Here is a 26568-nt window from a genome sequence, read left to right on the forward strand (position 1 = left end):
ACACACAGTCCTATGTTACATTCCTTGCACTCGTAATAACTCATTTGCCGTTTTGGAGGATTTTTCCGGGAATGTGAACAAACGAAGCATCGTCGTCTCATTTTCTTATCAGTCTCTTCTGAACAAAGTTTTAGAAAATGTCTTTCAGTTAATCTTTCAGAATCAATATCTGAAATATTTTGCATCATTTCTGCTATTTCATGCTCTGTTAAACATTTTCGACGCTTCGAAATTGCAACGGTAAAAACAAAGAATTCACGTCTAACAAGATCTAATTATTTTCTAAAAACTGAACTGCAAACCAAAATACCCAATGCTTTAGAGCAAATAAAACTTCTCTACTTACAGTAAACAACTACCACGTGCGAATAAAAAGTGCGATTTAAAGAGACGTCATAAATCACGCCATTCGGAAACATTTATTTCCCCGTTTGTTTATATAATTAAAAACACGTGTATGTGAGTATTCTCTCATTTCGAGTAGAAGGTCTAATTTACATGTATCTGAAACCATATGGACATACAATGACATCTTGTGGCAGAAATTATAGTTTGAAAAACGTTCCAAAGTACTGGCACAAATACGTGACAGTCGGTAGAGAACGGAACAATCCTCTGGCACGCCTGCGTGTCGGCCGGTAGGTAAGTGTGTTCGTTGCTGGCACGTATACGTGACAGTCGGCGCGAAGGGGTTAATGAGTTTGGTGAATACACATGGATCAGCTGAAGTTTTATTGCCTGAAATTTTGAACTGCCTCATGCTATGGTGATTTTTAAATTTGGTTAACTGACCTGTTGAATATACGAATTAAGCCTTTAACTTCATCCTCATTAAATATTTTGCCTAGAGCCATTAGCATTGGACTTTCAATGGTGCAGCATCGCTATCTCATCTATTCAATCACTACTTTGTCATAATTATCATTTTTAGAATTATGAATAGTTTTTTTGTTATTCATTGTTGTTCTAGTGACTCTTCAGTGCCATATTCCTAACATAATTTTGATTTCAAAAAGTTCAAACTTTTAATTTGTAATACTAAAGTTCTAACTTTAATTTTAATAGTGCAGTGCCATTTATACCAGCTCCAAAAAATAATAAGCTGTATCAAATTAAAAAGTTAAGAAAGAGCATAATTTGCAATGTTAACTGAACTTAAATTCCTCAGAATCAAATTCCTTCTCCTGTTGCTATGCCAGTGAACAGAAACTAGGATGAGCGACATCCTGCTCCCAAAAAATATGTCTTGGAAATTCAGTTATTGTTTATGTTAAAAAATAAATTATATTGTTCAAAAAAATGCTAATCCCCCTACAACCATTCAAGGGCAAAAAGTGTAGTCATAGCAACTTAGACTAGAATGAGCGACATCCTGCTCCCAAAAAATATGTCTTGGACATTCATTTATTGTTTATGTTAAAAAATAAATTACATTGTTAAAAAAATGCTAATCCCCCCACAACCATTCAAGGGCAAGTGTAGTCATAGCCACTTAACCAGCAGGTGTTTGAATGTTATGAGTAGGAATCTCAGTTAGTCAATGAGAAAAATCACTGTTATGGAACAGCTTCTTTTTTTTTAGTATTATACTCTCCATTCCAATACTTTGTAAGAAAAAAAAATCTTAAAAAATTGCTGAAGGCTGTTCTGAAGTCCAGATATTAGATCATTTCGAATATGAAAAATCCAGATTTTGGACTTTTTATTATAAATGCTGTATTAAAGTAAATCAGTTGAGCACTTTTTGTAAAAAGCATGAACAATATCATTTCTAGTATTGGAATTAAAATTTTGGACCTTAAATCAAATTTAAAAAATACTCATGTATAGAAATTTATTCCCATTTCATTAAAAATTTATCTCATATACAAGTTTGAAATGTTTAAATTGCATTTATTTAATATAATTCTTAGACTTCTGGTTTGGTTACATTATTAAAAAATTTGACAGAGTTCTGCTATAAATTAAGTTACAAAAAGTGTGTTGAAATATTACATGGCCTACATAATGATAAGAAAACACTGTTACGAGGTTTCGGATATGATAGTTTTATAAAAATTAATAGACAGCAATTCATTGGTACTACTTTCCACATCTTAACTCTAAAACCTATTAAACACTTAATTCTAAAATATGCTGTATGCACATTATCTTATGTTTTTTTGCTAAGGTGTTTGATATTTGTTAAATTACTTTTTTTTTTTTTTTTTTTTTTTTGTTTCATTTTCTGTTTTTAGAGTAAAGGATTCACGAGAACACGCTGGAGTATTGGTCATACAATCTTTGATCTAGTCAAGATACATCTTTTTCATGACGCATCAAATTTCATAGCCATGGATGATGTAAGTTTTGTTTAAATGATTTTGCTGAAACTTTTGCAAAAATTATGCTTTTATGTTTAATCAGATTTGCATGAAAACAAGGGAGAGTCTGAAAGATACTGCCATATAATGTAACTGGAAATTTAAAGGGAAGTTGAGTAATATGTTTCATGTGCCTTGCGAGTTGTTATTGGATTCGAAAATCTGTTTAATACATTTAGTTTTGACATTATTAATGTGCTTTTCTCTCTTTTTTTCATTCATGATTTTGATATCATGTTTGAATGCTTATGGGGGATGGTGAAGACCAGTTTTTATTCTATTCAGCAAGTTTTTTTTCTATTCAGTTTTTATTCAGCAAGGTGTAGCTGCAGATGTAAAAAATGTAGAAGTCCAAAAAAGCAATGTCAGGGCTGTACAGTGGGTGTTGCAAAAGATACCATTCAAGTCTGTACAGAGTCCAGCTGGTGAATGCAGACACGTGTGGTCTTTCATTATTTTGATGGAGTATATTACCTTCTTGCGCCAGAACTCAGTTTGGCATTTTTCCTTGATAGTAGCATCAGCATGGACTAGTATCTTGCTGTACACCTTACTGTCAGGGGTTTTACCTTTTTCCAGATACTATTTGTGTATAATACCACAGTTATCCCACCAGATACAAAGCATGATCTTTTTATTAGTCAAAATTATACTTTGCAATGCTGCCGACAGGTTCACTGCATGCAGATCAAGCCCCTTTTTGGTTTTTGTTGTTGAAGTGAATTTGCTTTTCATCAGAAGTGTTGATGCGGTCCAGAATTTTATCCTTGCATTGATATTCAAATGGATTAGTGCAGGCCTGAACATGTCTGTCTGTATCTGCTTCGTCTCATGCGGCACCCAGTAATTGAACTTGTATGTCAAGTTTATGCGATGCATTGCATGAATTGTGGACATGGCGCTAACATCTAATTCCTTAGCAAGCTCTTGAGTGGTTGCATACTGATCTTTTTCTGCAAGTTCTGGCAGGCAGAACGTTCTGGGCGTCCTACTGATGTTCGCCCAGAACGTTCTTCTTCTTCACTGTCATAGTCCTTGTTTTTGAACTTTCGATACTAAATCATCACAGAGTTATATGGTACAATGTTAGTACCAAAAGCTGTTCACATGATTTGGCAAAATTTTGTAGCTGACTTTTTGCAATAGAACTGGGAATAAATGATGTTTCTAATGTGGTAGCCTGATAGTTCTATTTGTGACCCCATTCTACTTAACAATATTTTTTTACAAATTTTACAACACGGTGTACTAAAGCAAGTTCCTTTCTTTCAAATATCAAAAATCATTTGACAAAATGCGTTTAAACAGGTGAACGTGATCTGTTTAGTGGACGATATTTGCAGTGGTGGGAAACTTTGATTAAAACCCGATATTTGCAAAAATCTGTTGAACTGCATCATTTTTCTGAATACTGGAGTTTCTTAACTGCCCTCATTAGAGGAATTCATTTGAATTGTTGGCTTCAGTTCAACCATTATTATACACAATGGAAACTATATTTTCATGTCGTCCCAGTCTACAGGAAACCAAGTCTTGTCTATTTTTTGTCTGTTGCTTGTCTATTTATTTAAATTGCATGCTGTATGGTTTACGTGCTTATGTTTTCATGCAGAAAGTAAAATATCACTACTGTCAATATTATTATTTAAAATACCTGTTAAAGCATAGTTTAAAATGTTAGCAAACTTTTATTACTCTCATCAAAGCTTAGTATTCTTTTTGAAGACATTTTCAAGGGTATCTAATATTCAAGAAATATATCTTCACATTCCAATGTAGACAGGAAAATTGATAAGTGTTTTGTTGCATGTAGCCCAAAGAATATAACTAGCTCATGTCTGTCACATGTTGTGTTTACTTTTGGCCCTATTGACGTACCACATCTCTCATATGCCATAGTTAAGGCAAGGTGTTAAATTTTACAGCTAACAAATGCAGAAAGCCTGGAGTTAAATTTTCAAAGTTTATAGTTGACAAAAGAACTGAATGTAATCATACAGAGATGTGTACTGTCCTGGATATGTGCATAACATATTGTTTGTTCTGCATTGCTACTTTTACCTGAGTGGATTCTCTTTGCTGAAGTGATAATATAAATAGAATACAAAGTCTATAATCCGGACTTGTCGGGACTTCGGTAATTCCGGATTAGGGCTTTTTTTTTGGATTAAAGATCATCAATTTAAATCTGGTAAGATAGCATGAAGAAATTATACAATTAAAAATATGAAATCGTAATTTATGAAATAAAGAGCAATTATGATCTAAAGGGTATCAAAATTTACAAAAAAAATAATAATAATAATAATAATAATATTTATTTGTTTACTTTATTAAACATTTCTTTCATATTAATTTGCTTTTTTTTTTTTTTTTGCTAATACTTTCTATAAACAGACATAATTTCTTGTTCAGTTACAAAGTTCCACTGTTCAAGTCCTGTAAATGCTGTGTCGAGAATACCGACTGACTTGTCAATTGAAATTTTTTCGTTTTCAATAACCTCTCTGTCACTTTCTTCGCTATATGGTATTTTCTGGATCTAGAACCATACTACAGATTTCGCTGTCCATTTATTGATGATGGGGGCATTGTCATTGCAATGAAAAACTTCTGCTATATCATCTTCATTTATTACCACATCTCCACATTTCTTTACAAAATTTAATAACTGGAAAATTTCGCCTTTAGTTTGCGATGTCCGAAAACCTTCAAATTTGCGGCTATCATCTTCATCGTCCTCACCATGAAATATGGTAGCTGGCCATAAATTATGCCATGCATTTTTTAACGTATCTGGAGACACATCCTCCCAACGCGCATGTGCAAACGTGCGCTAATGCGTATGTGTAAACACATTACACGCATGCGTAAAGCATACAAAAAGAAAAGTTTGTGGCTTTGAGTTTGAGATCATTCCAGATAGTGGATGTCTGTATTACAGACTTTGTACTGTATTATGCTTAAAGCAGAATGAAATATGTACTGAAGGTCTGAATTTTCCTGTACCCCCCCCCCCAAATTCTGCTATGCTGCATCAAAGTGGCGGGGTGTGTCATTGGGCAGAATGAGCGAAGTATGTTGGGAGCATAACTCCTGATAGGGCCACCTTAGACATGAAGGCCATTTCAATATGCCCAGCTAAAGCATAGCAGGTGAAGATCCTTCAGGGGATTACTGTCTTAGTGATCGGGTATCACAATCCTAGGCCTTTTTCATCCTTTCTATCCTTTTTCCATCTCCTCTCAAATGCTAACTTTTCTCTTTTTCTTCTGCTTTGTGGTATTCCTCTTCCGAGGTTGAGGTTTGTTATGAGAAACTAGAACTGTTCTTGTCTCTAGTTTTCGAATGGTGAGAAAACTGCGTGCGTGGAGATCCATGTCACTGGAAAGGAGGGTCCTGGTAGTTGAAGGACGATGTACTGTCCCCAACACACTGCTTTGGCTTCTGCTTCTTCTAAATGGGAGGCACTTTATCGTACTCATGGGTATCGATCGGCTGGCCACTGGTCCTTTTGTCAGTGGCTTGGGGACAAGCTCTCGGGAGTACCTGCTTTTAGGAAAGCTGACTGTGGGGCTTCAGTTTGCATATAAACCTGGTTATCCTTGGTGCAGGAATCTGAGTCCCCTTGTTGGACTCTGTGGTGGGTGGGGATGCCAGGATCGAATTTTTATTTCCTTCAAATATGGCTTTGCAAAATTTTATTACACTTCATGAAACTGCCAAGTAATCATCTAGTAAAAGACCTCAAACTACAGAAAGTACAGAAAACACCTAAATTGTTCCCCTATTTTTGGTTATGACAAGATCTGCTGAATTGCATAAAATGTCACATTTCCTTGTTCAAAAATATATAAAAGCCTGTGCAATGTTTGTATGTAGAATGTTTCGAGCCACTCCTTCAGCTGAGACATGAGTAGTTGTCTCTTCACTATTACTTCAAAAACTGTTTCACATCCTGATAATTCAGCCAACTACTTAGTGCTCGATAGCCAGTTTTATTTGCTCTACCAAGTGCATCTTTCTTGTATTCCTGCTTTGGGATTATGCATTCAACAGTGGATGCAAGAACATGGCTTCTAAGAGGTGAAAGTTCAAGCAGTAAAATATTTGGAAATCCTCCTTGGAAAGATGCTTACATTGAGCTTCTCAACACATTTTCCAACTTAGCTAAAGATAACACCAATGATGATGTGTACAAGCAGATTTTCTATGAACATAGACAGGCTTTCAATGACTATGTTGCAGTGTATACAGATGGATCTAAGTCCCAGGATCACGTCGGCTCTGCCTTCGTGTGCGGGAATACTGTTGAGGGAAGAAAACTTTATCTCGCTTATACCATCTTTACTGCAGAGATTGTTGCTTTGCTATTAACTCTATCTTCCATAGGTAAACAACATATGAAAAATTTCATTAGTTACACACACTCGCTTAGTGTGCTAAAAGCTCTTGAATCCTATGTGGATAACACAAATCTGTTACTCGTAGAAGTTCTGAAGTTCAGTGTTAGCTTAAAAGCCAAAGGTTACCAGATCCTTTATTGCTGGGTACTAAGCCTTGGCTTGGTACCCAACAATAAAGGATCCTACAATAAAGGATACAATAAAGGATCAATAAAGGATTGACAATGACCTTGTCGTGCTTCCATTTTATCCTTCTGTTAGCTATAAAATTGCACGGATTCTCCAGAAATTCAATTTTCAAGTCGGTTTCTCGCCTATTAATAAAATTCACCCTTCGATTCTAAAAGATTGCGTTTCTGTCTTGAATTCTTGGGGAATTTATATTATATTGTGTCAGTGTGGTTTAAGATATATTGGCCAAACAAAAAGAGCGTTAAAGTTTCGTATCAGGGAACATGAATCTTATGTCAGAAAAGGCGAAATTAACAAGTCTTCAATAGCGTATCATAGTTGGACTTTTAACCATAATTTTGATTTTGGATCTGCAAAAATCATCCAAAAGGCTTCTTCCATAGGTGAATTGGATTTTCTTGAGGCTTTTCACATTCACAAAGATTTAGCAGGTTTAGTTAATGTTTTGAAGTCCAATCCAGTCCTTCCGAATGCCTTTAAAATTCTACTATCTTAATTCAGTTATTTTTGCCGAAAGATGGCATTACCTCCTCACGTTTGGTACTACCAGAGGGTATAAAAATCTGTTCAGTGGTTGCTTTCCATTATTCGAAGTTCAGATTTTGAGCGTGAAGGTGCATTTGCCCCTCGCTCCCTATTTTTAACTTCGCCATTTTTCTTGTCCTTTGTGTTACATGTTAAATCAGATAACCAGGCTCAGTAAAAGTAGCCGGCCAGTGCAACTCTGATTAAAAATTCGGTTACAACCACGTGCAGTGCTGATAAGGACCACGTGTTTCTAAGACTCCTTTCCCTGTATTTTTCTTCTTTCTTGTTATTTCTTTTTCCTGATGAGGAGGGACCTTTAGCTGCCCTTGAAATCGATTGAGTGTTTCAAAATACTTACGCTAAATACAAGGTTGTTTTTACGATTTTGATTGTCATATTATCATGTTTCTCTTCTATTCTAGTCTAATAAAGGATCCATTAGTGTTGTGGGAAACGAACTGGTGGATGTCACTGCAAAATATGCCTGTTCAGCTAACCCGTTCCCTATTCAGATAACAACACTTTGATTGGGAGGAAAATTTTGATGAAATGGCAAAATCTTTTGGATGCACAGTTAACCAATAAATTACGAAATACAAAACATAAAATAGAACATTGGAAATGTACCCTATACCGAAAGGAGGAGGTCCTTCTGACCCGATTAAGAATTGGTTTCACAAGGCTAATACACAGATACCTATTGATGGGTGAAATTGAACCAGTTTGTGCTAAATACAACACTGTTTTAACCATTAAACACATTTTAATTGATTGTCCAAATTTTAATTGCTTTTGAAATTTTTATTTTAATACTTGGGAGATTTCAGCAAAAGATTAAGTTGGTAAAGAACCACATTCTAACATTTTTAACTTTTTAAAAGCTACAAAGCTTTACCATGTTAATTGGATGCCCTGAATCCAATTTGAGTTTCAGAATCTTTGAGTTCAGATCTAACTGGGATCTAGTTATATTCATATTCATCAGAATTTATCCTTTGACTATAGAGTTTACTATCTGTATTTCATGGTTTTCAAAAATTAGTAAAAAAGAAAATTGTGTGTTTGATCTTATAGCTTGCTATTTTATACCTATATGTAACATTGTCTTAAATTTCCAATCATGACTCGTGAGTATGCACTGAATGGTGCATGTGTTCTTGTCTTTATTAGTTTAAGTTTTGAAAATACATAATCTTTTGTTTGGCGCAATATTAATCATGGTAATCATGGTGATATCAATATATCACCATGAGTTTTGTGCCGAAAAGTTCCAACCAACCAACCTAAATTTTCTGTGCTTTTCAAATTTCTACCATTTTCCTAGAAAAAAATACAAATATCCTTCGGATATTCTTACCTAACATTTTGTTAATTATTTAACTTAACATTTTGTTAAGTACTTACTACTTTACCTTATTGATCCAACTTTTTTTCACATTGCTTGTCTATTTTCATTCATTACATTTTTCTTCGCAGACTGATGGTGGCTAAGTGAAATATCCCATTCTACCATCTAGATTCTTCTTATCACACATTTGTTGTTCCAGACATTCTTTTATCTGATGCAGAGTAAAAGCGTGCTGTCACTCTCTTTCTATTCGATACAAGCAAATTTCTACCAGCATACTATGTTGACAAAAAAAAAAAAAAAAAAAAAAAAAATTGGATTTTACCAACTGTATCATCTTATCATGAAACATTTCTTGTTTTTCCTTATTTGATTAACCCTAAAGGTAGGAAATGCATATATGGAAGATAAAGTATATGCGAATTAAAATTACAATTTAAATTAGCAATAGCCAGTTAATTCCTTATATTTAATTTGGTCATTTCCCTCTCTGTTCTAAAAATATTGTTAACTGTTCCTGGACTGTGTTCTGTCTAGATCAGTCCATATAATATGACTTACATAACATTGAAGATGTAACTAATTCAGAACTTGAACTCAAAATTTTGAGAATAAATCTTTCTCTTAGTGAACTTTCATATTGAATAGCTATGCTCTTTTGCTCTTTGCTCTTGCTAAGACGCTTGCCTTGCTGCTCTATTCCTACTACAGTATCAGAAAGGTAAATATTTTTTAATAGGCATGACTAGAGTGCCAGGTGAATTGTGGCTGTAAATGTCAATTGAAATAAAGATGAATATTTATTTGCCTCAACTGCCAAGTTTGTTTTTCAATATTGATCAGCATTCTTTGCTATCAATATTGCTAAGTTTGCTGTATTGCATATAGTTACTGAAAACTTAGTGTATTAAAATTATTTTTTTGCTAGTGAACAGGATTTTCATTACTGCATATAATGTCTGAAAGAGATTATAACATGCATTAAAAAATTTCTACTCTTTAAGTACCTTGAAAGGTGTTGCAGCAAAATAGTTTTTGAAGCAGTGGTTGGCAAATTAACTTTTAAATTTTATGAAACTAATAATGTAAGTTTATATTAGATTTCTGGTGCAATGCTTAAAGTTTCAGTAAATTTAGATATGTTTTTATAACTGAAAACTGGCATCTATTAATGTATTTATTTTGTGGCTGTTTTTACTTTTATATCGTCCAAGGATTATATTAGAGCCAGTTTTATCTTTGCTGATTTCTGAAATTTATTTTTAGTATTTATTATTAATATGAAAATATATATTTGTTTAAATGAAGCTTTAAAAAAATTGTTGTGGATGTTTAGGTCTGCTTTTTGCAGTTTATGAATTAACAATTTTACAGAAAAAAACAAAAACTGTGTTTGAATTTGCTTTTGCTAAAGTGACTGGTCATTTGACGTGGTTTTTTTTTTTTTTTTTTTTTTTTTTTTTTTTTTTTTTTTTTTATTGTTAAACATTTTGCTTAATATGTTGAAAGCGTAATGCTTCATTGTCATTTAAGCTTTTTAAAATATGAATCATTAGATTCATATTTTAAAAACTGTTTGTTTGTTGATATTACTGTTGTTTACTTCTATTTGATATTGCTATTATTTTGTTTTCAGTTGGTATTACTATTATTTTATATTCACCAATGTACTTCATTTTAAACTTATCCGATATATGATTGGACCAATATTTTTATATTTCAGTTTCTGTCAAGATACAGTAAAACTAGGCAAAATGCATTAGGTTATTTATTACAAAAGTAAGCATATTTTTTCATTTTACTAATTTTTCTAGATATCTTATAGTATGTATATTTTAGTTCCCCCCCCAAAATGCTTTGTAATATACTGAACTCTCCTGTGATGACCACCTTTTGTAGACAGCTAACTTCATGAGAACATTAACAAACACTGGTATTAAACATTACCTCTGAGGTGACCAAAATCATCTGAAACCTTGAGTGGTTTTTGAAAAGCATTCACTGTTTGTATAAAGGCATTTGAGAATCAATCATTATTATTGAAAATGCGTGATAAAGAGTTAAAATCAACAAAAATGCAAAAATTATTTTTCATCATAAAAAGTTAAATGAACTCATCTGTATTTTCACATATCATCAGATGATAATTCACGTTAAGAAATCACTATGAGCTGTTTGTCTTGCTTCATTGTCTTGCAGTCCTTGTGTGAAGAATTGTTGTTAAAAAGGTTAATCAGTTGCAAAGAAGATGAGGTTAACCACTTGTTGAAGGTTAAAATAATCATAAGACAAAGCAGAGTATTCATGGACTGATGTCTCCACAAAGTGCTGAACAAGCCATACAGTATTATTTCCAGGATTCAGAGAAGCCTTCTAGGTTTAGGAACAGTTCGATGCTAGCCACTAAGAGGTGCTTGCTAAAAGTTCGTAACCTGCATGATGTGGCTTGCATTAACTTTATAATTTCATGCAATGATATCTGGCAGGTAAAAATTTTCAGAGCTTAAGCCACCTCAGTAGAAAGAAATTCATTATTGTCTGTTTGCTAGTCTCCGGCTCAATCTGAACTTTTCTTTCTTTAGTGAATATATTCATTGTAACATCAAGTGAAGGGATCAGTTTGGTTGTGTGAGGGATGCAACAGGCAAGCATTATTTTGAATGGGTGTGTTATTTTGACACTCAGTTGTGTCTCCGCCTTTGTATCTTTCATGCATATTTTTTAATTTTATTAATTGTAGGTGACTTTTAACCAATTTGCTCAAGGAATGAATAGAATTTTTGTGTTTGAAGTTGAAGGAAGTCTATGATTTGTTTCATGTGGGATATCTAATGGTATAATTTTAACATCTTGTAGAATTCCAAAAGTGTGTACTTTTTCTTCATTGGTTAGATGAAAATAAATCCCAATGTGACATGCAGTTCACCTTCTTTCATGTTTCTGATATTAATATAAGTTACTTTTCTTCATTCTCAGTGAAAAATGGGTTAATCTTGTAGCTACTATTGTAAAAATCATTGCATTATGCAATTATTTCTAAGTAAAGTACAGTGCTCATTTAAACCCTTTCAAATGTCAAATATGAATTTGGTGAAATGTTTTGATTAGTTGCTGTTTTAGAAATAAAATATGCATTTTGATTGCCTTCTTTTATTAGAGAAGAAAATTCTAAATCTGAAGGCTATGGCAGGTGAAGCATGCAGAACTAAGACTTGTTAATAGAACATATTGTGTCAGTTGATAATTTTATAACATCATACATTGAGTAAAATAACTGATAAGTATAAAACAGCTTGTTAAGAAATATGAATACTATTTGAAGAAAAATTTTAGATAATTTAAAAAGCTGAAAGCATATTTATTTATTTATTTTATTTATTTTTTTAATTTTTATTTATTTATCAGACACATAGCAGTGTAGAAGTACAGGAGTCCTTCTTCAACACAGCATCCTGTAACACGGTTTCGCTGTAACACGATTCATAAATTGCAAGAACCCTATAACAATATACAACAGGGATAAGATTAGATTATCTTTAAAGAAATTATGTTTTAGCTCTCATTTCATCAATAGATGTTGCCGGTAACTTAACTCATGTTCAGTCTTTCTTATCTTATCTTGTTCATTTGCACTTTTGCAAATGAGGATGATGGTTCGGTAAAACCATCGAAACTAGTCCTGTGAAAATTTGAAAACATAATGCTGATTTTTGTTGTTTGACTTTTAAATTAATGTCTACCCCTATATCGAGAAATTTAAAATGACCGGGTAAGAACTAGTAAGCAAAGTAAAATTACAGATTTTGTAAAGAGAGAAGAGAATGGCAGAACTTTAAATGAAGAAAGAAATAATGAAAGTGAAAGCGATCTCATTCCACTGAAAAAACATTCTCTGTTGATTATACTGAGTAATGACAAAGAAGAAATTTATTACACTAAAGTTGTATTAAATTAAAATATGTAATATTCTTTGTTGTGTGTTAGCCCCTTTTTATATTGGCTCTGGGTCTCGTACAACATGATTTCACACAACACGGCATTTTCTAGGAACCTATCTACTGTGTTATACGAGGGTTACTTGTATTGGCATTATATTAGCAACATTATGGTAATGATAATCTTAAAGTGAAGCATTTTAGTTACTCATAATAAAGAAACAATTCTAAAACAATTGAATTTTGGCCATAAAGACCAAACATTGTTCAGATCATTGTTTTTACAAGTATTTCATAAAAGCATTATCAGTATGATTGTCAATCCATACATTTTACAAGCATTTTAAATCTTGCAGTTATAAACATTTCAATCATTTACCAAACCACAAGGTTTAAAATTTCAAAGACAAAATTGCACTTAAATTATGTGTTAAAGCATCTAATATGTGTAATCTATCCAAGGAAATTAACATGCGAATTGCAATGAAAATGGTATAAAAATTGCGTCTTTTTTGAGAAAGTGGCATGTGTAAAGTATATACTATGTTTATAAATATGTAAATTTTAAATACAGTATCTATATGTTTATATTTGTTAAATTAATATTACATCTATCTAAATATTATAGTATCAAAATAAATGAAAATTATTTGTTTTATGAAATTTCAATTGTCTGTTTTTCTGCTCTAAAAAGTTAAATTTAATGTTTAACCATATTTTTCTGTAAACGCAAATAATCAGTTTTAAGTAAATTTTGCTGAATAAATTTCACTAAAATTAAAACATTTTCAGCTGAAGTAGAGATTACATGCAAAGCTTCTGAGAGATTTGATTGCTGACATTGAAGTAATATTGGGAGTTGTTCTAGGTGTTGGGAGGGTGTGTTCTATTGTAGTATTATAGTCATTCGTACAGAAATGTCCTGTCATATATTTTAGAGATGCCTTGGTCCAGAATTTATATTCATGCTATATTGCATGTTTTCATGAAACTTGGGTGAGGGAAATGCTTTTCTCCATGTAAAGGATTCTGATGCATTTAAAGAGTGTCCAACTATAAGCTTAGCAGGGCATTTTCAGGTATAACTGAATCAAGGAAATAAAAGAAAGCGGGGAAGCAATTCTGTATCTTCCATTCTACTCGGCCAGTTGCTGAAATTCAGCTTGCATTTTTTACGTCTTGAAAGCATAACATAAGATATATATTTGATAACATAAGATATATTTATATGCAGTGTTATTCTAATATACTTATTCTGACATAAAATTGGAATTTTTCTGAAAAAGCATGGCAATTTTTTTCCATATTTCAATTCTAAGACTGAACTAATGTATTCAAATATCGAATTTTATAAATTGTGATCAGAAATTTAAGGAAAAATTTGAGAATTAAGTTTTGCTCGCTTTTTTTACATTGTGCCCAAGAGTAATTCACTTGGAGAACTTCCTAGTTTTTGGCAACATATTTCACTTTTCTTTTCATTCTTAATCTGCCGAAGTCTCAGTTCTTCTTTCGTAGAAATATTTTTGCCATATATTACATTTTTTAATCACTGTTGGAATTTTTTCCCTTTTCAAATTTTACTGAATTGCTTTAGATATATTACTGAATTATATTCCTTTAAATAATTATGTAAAAAATTTAATTTTATACATTTGAATTGTGTACTTTTAAGTATTTATTAATATAAATTTTTTCAGTGTTTTTTATTTATTTTAACTGCATTTCCTTTTAAAGAGTGCTTTGTGAACCAGTGTACACCATGATGCATTTAAAAAATAGATGTCTTAAAAAAAGGAAATATAGTAAGCACAATTCGTACGTCTTTCAGTGAGCCATTCTGGAAGAATATATAAATGAAAAAGATGATAATAGAATTTTAATTTAGGAGGAGATACATATATTGTTTATGCAGTTTTTCATTGCCTTGGCTTTAAACAATTTTGTTATTGTGACTTTTTTTATATATTATTACATTTTTATCATCTTACTTTTAAGTTTGTTAAAATGTTATGCGTATTTCAGAATAAGTTTAAATATTTCATTTTTTTTAAATCATAAGAATTAAATAGTGTAATATAAAAAAAATGAGTTCGCAAAAAATTATTTTTGAGTTTTTAATACTTTGCCAATTTTTTGACACATTCTACAAATATGTCTGCTGTCATTCACTTTTTTGGGCTGCATATTGTCAATAGTTGTGAAACATCTTGGTTTTTGTAACATTCTTAAGAGTAGTCTTCTATATTTTCCTTATTTGCTCAATATAAAATAGTGAAGGGATTTTCACCGTGATACTGAAGGTCTTCAGAGGTGAGGTATTTTAAAAACTGGAGAAGAAAGAAATGACTAGTTTCATCAACATTTAAATGTTTTTAGATGGTATAAATGTTTTTTACTTGATTGTTGAACTTTGGATAAATTCTTAATCATTTGGCTGAGACATCTTTGGGTTTTCAATTTACGATATAACATTCTGTGACATATGTAAATTTATACAGCCCTTCAGTAAAAAAATAATCATCTTTTGCATTCATCCACAAAGTTGTATCTTGGCCCTTTTCAGTTTACATAGGCCCATTTGCTTAACTACTTGATGTGCTACACTGCCTGAAAAATTTTAATAAAATACGGTTTGAACATTCAGATATTTTGCTTTGAACATGCAACTTCTCTGAAATGGATTTTCTGCAGTTGTTCATTCTTCTAATTTCCTTCTTTCAGAAATATTTGTTTTCAGTGTTGACACAAAAACATTAGTTTTTAAACAGTTATATTTCCAATTATTATGTATTCTGGCCAAATTCTCAAATTTGAATTGTATCTTTCAGGAAGACCACCTTTCATTTTAAAGATATTTCACTTGCAGATTAAATTTCAAGCAAAGCTCATTGGACATACTATTGAGTTAAAACCTGTTTAACAAATGATAGAGGCTTGTTTTGGGCAATGCTGTGAGAGAGGATCCACTATCCAATTGTAACTCAATGATATGTTATATATCCAATTGCAACTTAACTTTGTATATATTGTTTATTTATCTATATCCATATCATGTACAGTATTGATGTTTTGCTGACACTCTAGTGAGCAATCAGCTATGTTGTTTACTAGGATTAAGTGAACTGTGAGTGCGGCATAGAAAATATTCCTAAATTGATTTGCTTCAGAGAGGCAAGAAAATTCTACCTCCAGTTTGAAAAGCACTTATTGCTACCTTGCCATGTCACTTTTAAGTATTTTTTTTTTTTTTTTTTTTTTTTTTTTTTTTTTTTTTTTTTACTTTGAGAGGCAATTTTAGGTTTGGGAAATTGAAAATAATTTCAAGAAAACAAATCTGGAGAAGGACGTTAAATAATGTTTTTTACAGGATTAATCTACAGTTTACGTCACAAATAGTGTGCCAACCTAAATAATAAAATATCTTCATTGAATTGCATTGTTAAAATTATATTACTTTATAAATTTATCAAGGAATCCCCACACTTTTATTATTCATGATATAAAATCATACATGAGTTTTGTAAAGAGAGTTAATTTCTTGTTCCTATTAAACTGCAGGATCATTATTATTATTATTATTATTATTATTCATAAATATTTTGAGTTTTCAATAGAAACTTTATGGAAACTTTTTTCTAGTTGTACTTCTTTCTCTAGAACTATACTTGCATGTACAATTATGTATGCACTATTTAGAGGACTGGTTGCTGCTTCATCAAAGACACACTTCTTTGAGAGAAATTTTCATGTTCCTTTATACATGCAACATTATTGTCAGTAAAAGTGACGTACCCAGAGCAACATTATCCTTAATTATTCTGCGGGTGATATTTTTATCTGAGTAATTTGATTTTAAGAGTATTTCTTATATGTCCAATTGCATCTTGTGTATATATCCTCTTTATTTATATACATTTGTATCATGTACAATATCAATGTTTTGCTGATACTCTAGTGAGCAGTCAGCTATGTTGTTAATAAGGATTAAATGAACTGTGTAGTGTGGCATAGAAAATATTCCTGAATTGATTTGCTTCAGAGAGGCAAGAAAATTCTACCTCCAGTTTGAAAAGCAGTTGTTCACTGAGCTCTTGCGCCTGCTGAATTTAGTTACTTTGTTATGTACAGTAATGGGTATAAAAAGCCTCCCCCCCCTTTTTTTTTTAAATATTCGGGTTATCTTGCAGGTTTTGGTATTTTTGAAAAGAATGATCAATAAATTTCATCTCTGATAATGCCAGTTTGCAATATATTTGAGAAATATTCTAATTAGATTCTTAGGTGTTTGTGGCAATAATTATTGTTTGTTATTTGTCTTGGAAGGGATGCTTTCTAAGAAAAACTGCTATGTATTCACATTATTTATAGAAAACATCAGCCTGTATGCCAGAAGCCAAATCCAGTGTAAACTATTAGAATTCAATGGATTTAATTGCTTGGCCTCTGATTGATGAAATATTCTCATATAAGAGCTGTTAGTGATTCATTTAAATATTATTATTTGCTGGTACTGTGCTTTAGTGTCTAAACTGTAAACCCAACAGATGTGCATGTATATATGAAAAGTATAAAATAGATATTTATAGGTGTACATAAAAATAGAAATCTGTTTGAAACTTCATTGAATGAACTTTGTAACTGCATATGTTTCTAATTAGCCAGTATGAAAATTTTTAACATCAGAAAGAGAATATTAATGTACTTCATTTATTTTGTTATGGGCTATCTCATCAAGGCTGTCTGCCCACTCTGAAGGTTTCTGTGAAGAAAACTCGCTTATCGATGTGTTGGAATTTTTAAAAATTCACTCACTCAGTCAGTTCAGAAATAAAGAAGTCAGACCCAGAGCAAACTCTCATTATTTTGTGCTTTTTAGCTCTGAGGCAAATAATATATTTCTATGAAGCTTTTTAATTGTGCTCAATTTATTCGGACTACTATTTCGTCTAATCACTCTGGCGAACATGTGGGTGTCCTGAGAAGAACAGTGAGTTTACTTTAAAGTATGTCCGATGAAATTGTAGAAGATATGACAAAGATGGGAAGGATTTAATTACCCTTTATTCTTCATGGTTTGCAGCTGCTTCCACACTTCAGGATACAAAGAACAGTACTTGTGGTCTGAACTAAAAAAATAAGAACTACAAACTAACTAAATTTAAATAAGAGCTAAACTCAAATACTATACAAAGACTAGTATCACTAAGATTGGCCTTTTAGGTCTTTACGTATGTAATACACAAAATGCGGGAAAACTACAGTATGTCTTCAATATCAAGCGGACTAAATTTCTGGCCTGAAAGGTGGACAGCAACTGACTGAAAAGCGTGCATGAAATAAGGTGGCGAGAAGTCTCTCCCTCTCTTAACTCCTTCTTGGCTAAAAGCCACAACTTAAATACTTAATAGTTTGCAAGCTCAATTTGCATACTAAAACTAACCACATTTATTCTGGCCGGAAGTGGAAAATAAGAGAAGACACTAAAGTTTTAAAATAAAATAAACTTTAGTAAAACATAAAATCCTTACAAGTTAATTGGCCTCACATATAATAATCCCATATTTTTTAAAAGATTCTAGGACTAAGAATAACGTATTATGCAAAAGATAACTTATACATCCCACAAGGAAGATAGTTAATTTATCTAAATATCATACTGTAAGGAAAGCAAATATATAAAGTTTTATTTCAGAGGTTTGAAGTTATTAACTATTGAAATATATTCTTAAATGTTTAAATAGATTTTTCAGATGATCATTTTCAGGAGGAAAATTATCATATATTCTTAATATTATAGAATGCCAAATAGCTCATTCATTTGGGTAGTTAGGTGGTGAGTATTTCATAAGACAAAACACCTATAAAATCTGCAGATTAAAAAACCTTGCATTCAATCAAATTTCAATGAGCTGAATTGAAGGGACTTCTTAATCCCTTCAGTTCAAGGATGCTCATCAAAGTTTGTCTGAATTGAAAGAACTATGAAAAATTTCGTGCTGAAAAATTGTTTGACTAATTACATTTGAAGAAAATCTAGGATTCTTCATAGATATGCATATAAGTATTTAATTAAATAATAATGCTTTTTAATTAAATAATAATGTCTTGGGCATAGTAGTAATGCTGAACCTGTTAAAACATAATTAAAAGTAAAAAATTAATCATAATTAATTTAACCTAATATTATAGTTGAAATGATATAGGCATTCATGGATTAAGTGATGCTGACATAAAACTATACAGTTCCGTTAGTGATCAGATTGTGCATCTGCACTTGAAAAAGATACGATGATTTTTTCCATGATTATGACTATATTTCTCTTTCTTCCAATGATAGAAATATCTGGAAATGTTATTAGTGATGCAGTCCAAATGATATTAAAATATTACCTTTTAATTTCTGAATGGCAATGTTTCAGATTTCTTGAATCAGCAAAAATAGAAAAGGAGAAGCAGTTCAGGTTTATTTAATTACAAATAAAAATGTAGGATCTACTGCTAAAATAAATTTTCTTGAAAGTGTGTTTTTAAATGCTAAGAAGTGAAGTGAAGGTGACTAATTCATTCAAAAGACCGTGGAAATGCAAATTACTCCACATTTATGGATTGTGTGAAGTTGGTTTGTGGCATGACCTCAGGGATTGATTCATGACTTTTAGGGATAATATCAGACTTCAATTGCTAGGGAAGGGAAAAATTCAAGAAATGGTTTCATTATCATTCAAAAACAAAAACAAGTTTTTCTTATTAAATTCTGTGCATTGAAGAAATTTGCTTTATGGAGAAAGTTTATATTAAGTTTCTGTACAATTTGTGGAAAACATAAGTTTTACTATGTAAGTACTGGAATTTATTTTAGCATATAATAATTGTTCATTATAGAGAAATGCTGCAAATGTTTGTGCATCCACATTAAGATGTTTGAAATGTATTTGACAAGGGGTCAAATACATTTCAAATTTTAAATTCATGAAGAAGTCTGTTTCTTAATTTAGCTGCAAAAACTTAATGGTCATTCATATCAGGCAGGCTTTATAAAGCATGCTTATTGTTGACTAATTAATCTCTCATTTATAATTATTAAATATTATTTGTAACTTTACCACCCTTGATGGGGCCAGTAATTTATTTTGTTTTTAGATATTGCAAAAGAATAGAAAAAATATAAACAAAAATACGAAAATGATGAAAGGAGCAAGCTATTCAAAATATAGGAAATAGAATGTTCTTATTCGATATTGATTGCATAAACAATCATTGCTGTTCCCCCCCCCCCTTGTATACAGAATATAATTATAAAAAAAAAGTTTTTGAAAATAAAAAAGAACAGTATTCTTTCTTGAGTATTTAAAAATAATTTCTGATATTAGCATTAGTTATTGAGCATAGTGTTATGATCCTTTATGTTTGTTTATTTTTATTTGTTCATATTTGAAGGTTACATCAAGTTGGATTATGCATTTTGTTCTTTTAAATATGCTTCTGTGTATATAGTTATTTTAAATTTGTGACAAATTGATCAGTTTCATATTTATATCTGAGGCATTTAATTTTATTATTTTTTATTATACAATTTTATGTTATTATTTCAAATCTCTAAGACTGTGTTACATTAAAAAAGTTGTTGTAATATTATCTCATAGCCATTTTGCAATTTGTCTTGAATGCTTTTTTGTTTTTGTTTTGTTTTGCTTAGTATCTATTTTAGATAATGATATATTACAAGTTATAAAACTGATATATTACAGGTTTTCTACTGACCAATATGAGAAAGTACCATTCTTTATTTTTGGAGACTGTAATTTTTGCCTAGATACCAAAGATGTAATACAGGTACTATCTTCAGAAAAATAAGTTTGCATAGTAATTATAACATTTATATGTTAGATAAATGGAAATAATTATAACAAGATAGCTAAACATTGTTTATTCCGTACTTCTACTAGCTGTTGTTATGTATTAGAGTTATAATATGTATTATCTTACAGTTACATATTTTGCAGTAATATTCCTCTAAAATATCTGAGACACAAATTTTTGTAGTTTATAGTTAGTCATGCAAATAGAATATTCAAATTTGTTAACAGATATCTTAGTATATATTATTTTCTAAAACTGAAGGAATCTACAAGTAACATTGAACTTGCCAATTTAGTTTCAGTTTTACTTTTTTTATAACTATGTAGTTATAAAAAAAGTTTTAATTTCCATGTTTGCAAAAGAATAATGCACAACTTTAAAAAATGAGCAAGAGCTTCAAGTTCTAATAATATGTATGTTGCTTGTAATATTAGAAGGTGGAGTGAACATAGTTGTGTATGTTATTTGAATTAATTTGTTGAGGTTTTTAAAATCTTAGTGATAAAATCACTGGTTTACAGGGGGAAAAAAAGCTGGTGATAAAATCTGAATATGCATATTTTCTTCCATATTTTATTTTTTGTTTACTTTGCCTCCCCCCAACTCCAAAGTTTTTTTTTTTTTTTTTTTTTTTTTTTTAAATGACCAACATAAAAGTTTCGAGAAAAATAAATTTTTATTTATTTTTAGATGTATACAAAACAATATATTTCACCTTTATATTGAATGTATAATGGCCTACCATACTTTTCGTTTCCTTTGGAAATTTTTCTTTAAAATTTCAAAAGGTTGAAACAAAAAAGGTTCAAAAGGTACCATTGCTTGCTTTTTAGCAACAGACATGACGAAGCTTCCATCCTTGTCCTTTCAATTACTGCTCTCAGATTGATTTTGAGTGAAAGCAACAGCTGTCTTTTTCTTCTCTCTAATGAATTCATCTAATGTGGGCTGTTCTTTACTGTATGTTATGGACAAAGAGATCAATCTCATTATTTAATAACCACACCATGTAAGTGTCTATGCAAACTGGAATTTCATTTGCAGTAACACAGTTAATATGTAAGACTTCAGAATTTTTTCGTATATTAAATGTGCCCACCAATGGGCGAGCGGTAAAATCGCTGAACAGTGGTAGGTATGACCTGGGTTTGATTACAGGCAAATGTGCTAGCTGCTTGGGCATTTTCGTGATTTTCCTCATGTGTAACTTGTATATGAGCCAGTTTCCCTTAAAATGTTCTCTACAATGGCATCCCTTTAGGCAGATAGCCCTAGTGTGCTTTGCCATAATCAACTAAATCAAATCATATATTAAATATTGACCTCTTATGTTTATCATTTGTATGTTGCAACACAAGCTAAAATATTAAGAATTTTATAGTCAGTAAGGAGATTTTTGTATCTGCAGATGTGAAAAAAACTGAATTCCAAAGAATAGTAAATGACAGGTTAATATGTAATTAAGTGAAAATATTAATTCTGTTGGTGAAGATTTCTGAAACATAGGGAAGGGAAAACTACTGTAACACAGCTAGAATTATCTATGATATGTGTTTTTCATAATAAACTGAATTGCCTGTTTACTTTTATTCCTCTGGCTTAAGTATTACAAAAGCCATGTTCCGAATTTCCTTGATATATCCAGAATACTAAAAAAATCATACTTTTCTTGGACCATGTGTCAAGAAATGCCAGCTAAAGGTGCTAAAAGGTTAAATAAAAAAGCTAAAGGTTAAATAATAAATTAAATATTACTACCTTCTGAGTCATTGACTTTGCATGACCTAAGATGCACCATCATACTAGGCTGAGATGGCCAATATGTATTTTGCTTATAGGTCAATGGATAGAAATGGATGTATGTGAAATTGAACGTAAGATATATGTACTACACTAGCTATTTAACACATCTTTAAGGTCTTTCAGTCCAGATGTAATAAGTATGCACAACTAGTGTTTATCTCCTTATAGAGACAATCACTAGGAATAGGAGATTACAGCCAGCATGTAGAATTTCCACACTGGTTTTTGTAGTTATGTTCTGAAGGATGAGTTTTTCCATTGCGGGTATGCATATGTAGGTATATGACAAGCCATATGGCTTTATACTATAAAACTATAGTTTACTATAAATGTTTGCATTTGTACTCTTTGATTGGTCTTTCTTTCTTTCTTCATGACTTGACTAGCGAAAGATATTCCGAGAGAAGATCTTGTCAGAACTGCAGTTTAATGTTCCTGGTGTTTTAATATATTTATTTTTTATACAAATGTTTTAATGATTGAAGCTAATATGTATCCATATTCTAACATATTATTTTATTTATTAACAAGTTTTATGTACTTGTTAATAAATAAAATAACTCTATCATCAAGTTCTACTTATGATGCTTCTTCCCTAAAATGTATATATATGACATGTATGGAATAGACTGAAATATATATACCCAATAACACAGGGGTTCTCAGCCAGGTTGAAATTTCCCCTTGGGGGAAAATGTTCATGGTTTCATGTGTGGGATGTGGTCAGCCTTTTACTCTTAAACTTGTTTTAGTTTATGTATATAAAAAATTACTCTTATTCAAGTTTTATCAACATTTTCTATACTTCTGGTTTAATTAAAAGCACATTAAAAATAATCTAAATTTAAGTAGATGTATATGCATTTTTGAGTTTTGGAGTTGCATGGGGCAAAAAAACTTGAGAGCCACTGCAGTAACATAAGCTCAAAGTATACCCTCGTAGTTATACCACCATAATATGAAATGTATAACTCTTTCAAAAAAAGTTTGTGGAAGAATCATATCACATGTGTAAAACTTGCAACAACTGAATTTTGTTGTTAGAGGATGTTAGTATATTCTTCATAAAAGACATATGTGAAGTAATATCTTGTGGGGCAGCATACACAGGTGATCTCATGCAAATAGAAATTAAAGCATCTTTTGACTATTTAGTGTGAAGCTGCATTTTGTAAAAAATGTGCTCGAATGCAAATACTTGTGTTCTTTGATCAGAGAAAAATTTTCATCAAACCACAACAACCTTTTTGGCAAATGTTTTATCCTCCAACTCCGTTTTTCTGTATTATTTAAGTGTTTCTGTAAGGTCAGCATTTCTGGATAATACAAGCTATTCAGTATGATATAATGGATTGTCTGTGATGTACATGAAAGACAGGCATTCTACTAATGCTTCCACTGAAGTGAATGTTTGTACATTTAAGTTTTGAAAAAATTTCTTGACTGCAGTTATCCCTCCCATGTATAATGTGTATATGAACCAGTGTTCCATAAAAAGCCCTCCACAAAGGGAAGAAGGCATCTCTTCTATCTTAGGCAGATAGCTCTTGAGTGCTTTGCCCAACCAGCCCCCTATGTAGCAATCATCCTTCAGTACCTTCTTCCTTCTTAGTCCTTGAATTGTGCTTCAATTTTTCTTACAGCTTCTTTACATAAAATATTCTACATAATAATGCAGCATAAATAACAGTATTCTATACTGTATTATGTATTGATATGATTATTACTGAGCTCCATAAACATGTGCAATATTCTAAAATTTTAAGTTATTAAATTATTTTAAGATTAATTATTAATAATTTTATTTAAGATTATTTAAATTAGATTTTCTAGAGGCATTTCACTTTGATATAAATCTTTCAGTTCTAGTTAGCAATCCCAGTTCCAATCCGTCTTTACCCTCAGTTTCTAATGAAATTATTTGATAGCTGTTTTCATTTTTCATCAATAGAGGGTGCCAGCAGCTTGACATCCTTCTTATCGCCTAATCTTATTACTGCTTTTTCCTTCATCATTTGCGTTTCTGCAGTTGAAGAAGGAGTTTCTATATTTAACCTTCAAAACTAGTCCTGTAAATTTATAAATATTGTGCTAATTCTTGTTGCTTGTTTAACTCCTGCAATAATAGTTATTTGCATGTCATTTTAACTCAAATACACTTGAGTTCACATATGTAATATTCAATTAAAAACTCTTCCTTGCCAAATATAGATTTAAAAAGCTCTGTAGCTTTTCCATAATTCTCTTTAGAGAGCAAAATCTTCTAATAAGCTGGCGAGTTCGGTTTCATGCATTGAAATAAATGATCAAATTTATCCTCAGAATTAAGAGATTCATATTCCAATATTTTCATTGCCATTCTGTAAAAGATAAATTTAAAGCAATTCAGCAGTATTCGTATTCAAGAGATACACAGTTTGCTTCACGTTAGTGCCTTTTCTGCTTAAAAACTGCTTTCTCTATAGAAAACAAATCATTTCTTAAAAATAATGAGCAATCCAGACTTTTTTAATGTTGGTTTGAAATTAAAATAGGTGAAAATTATGCAGGATACCTCTGTTTTATAAGGAGGACTTTGCTGCTGAACAGTGTAAATTATTATGAAATAAATGCTGTACATCTTATATGTATTACTTTGTATATTTTGACTTAAAATGTTGAATTTAAAGAAAATTCTGATCAGGAACAGTTTTCCCTTTCGTTATGAAAATAACTTGTACTTGCATAGATCTTAAAATGTTTTCCTTTTTTTTTTTTTTTTTTTTTTTTTTTTTTTTCAGGTAAGCTTTTCATTAGTTTTAACATTATTGATAAATATAAATACATAACATGAACAATAGTTAATTATTACTCAAAAGAATATCAGCTATAGAGCTATGATTAAAAACAATAAAGGCAATAGGATCATTAGGCTCACTGGCTTTCTTTAGTTCATCTAAAAGTCATCTAAAGAAATTAGAATGTCATTGTCTACAGAAGCATCAGTCTTTTCTTTCAAAAACTGGGTCCATGCCACCAAATGTTACCTATTCAATAAAATGTCAGCACCAACTCTCCTGCTGAGATCTGCGAGATTTTCTTTCTCAGGGCACCAGTATCACTTAAACCCTGTATTTCATTCACTCTGTTGGTGGCAAATGATTTCTATCATTTTGTTGTCCTTTTAATCCAACAGATTGATTTTTGAATTCGCCCAAAAAACATTGAGTGCCTTTTTTTAAATGCACCATTTTCTTGACTTTGCTTGCTAACTGAGCAGCAAGCAAAGCGCCGAATAATTCTAGTCTCGGAAGCGTGATTTTTCTTAGTGGCGTCGCTTCACACTTGCTAACCAATAAATTCACTTTGTTTGGGTTGTTTACTGTATTTGGTATTTTAGATTTTTCTGTATTTAACAATTTCGAATGAAGATGTTTGAAGTGTTTATGTACTTTTGCATTGCTGCGAAGTGATTGATTGTAACAGAAATGCATTTCTAATGAAATTCGAGGAAATAAGTCTAAAGAAATTGCAGGGATACAAGTAATATAAAAAAATTGTCTAAAGTCAATTCCTACTTAGATCAACACAGAAACATTTTAAAAATACAACAAAATTTTAAATATGTGAAAAAATTATATTAACATCAAGTGTCATCAACTACAACTTTAAAAAAATGTATTTGAACTTCAGTGGACGAATAGAAAGTATTTTATTAACAATTGAAAATTTGCACAAGATATTGGTTGAGTGTGAGCTGATAGTAGGAATTTTAAAAAGTAAAATTTCAATAGTCAGTACAAGGCAGTCGCATGGTGTGCACATTATATATTTACTATGAATTTAATTGAAATCTTCTCTAACAAGTTTATTATTATCTATTTCAATGCAGATTGAATTTGAAGGTGAAACCACTGATGGAAACTTTGCTCTTGATGACGTCACCTTTTACGATGGGAACTGTCAAAGTAAGTATGATAACACATTTTTATGCTCTTTTTAAATGCAGCTAAGATGCTCTTCCCTATGTCAGTCTGTAGCAATATCTGCCATGAAACCTCTGGCAGCCCCCATTAAAATTTAGCCTTTGGAAAGTTGTCAGAATTAAAATCATAAAATGAAGTGCAGTACAAGTTGTCAAATGAAGAAAG

At 31.2% G+C, this 26568-nt stretch overlaps 1 protein-coding gene across 9 annotated transcripts in view; it reads left to right on the forward strand.

Moving 5' to 3' along the window:
• LOC146997696 (inositol polyphosphate-5-phosphatase A-like) overlaps positions 1-26568 on the forward strand; it is a 110400-nt gene that overhangs the window by 75892 nt on the left and 7940 nt on the right. For 8 of the 9 annotated variants that reach the window (XM_085815480.1, XM_085815483.1, XM_085815481.1 and 5 more), the window contains 4 exons: positions 2238-2342; positions 10561-10616; positions 20524-20608; positions 26310-26385. In XM_085815480.1, the coding sequence (XP_085671606.1) occupies positions 2238-2342; positions 10561-10616; positions 20524-20608; positions 26310-26385 (322 nt within the window). The remainder of the gene's footprint in view (positions 1-2237; positions 2343-10560; positions 10617-20523; positions 20609-26309; positions 26386-26568) is intronic. The other variant, XM_085815485.1, reaches the window with a different exon arrangement.

This window comes from Stegodyphus dumicola, chromosome 4 (genome assembly GCF_044657685.1).
Source record: "Stegodyphus dumicola isolate Sdum_Otavi_A_Nest chromosome 4, ASM4465768v1".
Taxonomy (NCBI): domain Eukaryota; kingdom Metazoa; phylum Arthropoda; class Arachnida; order Araneae; family Eresidae; genus Stegodyphus; species Stegodyphus dumicola.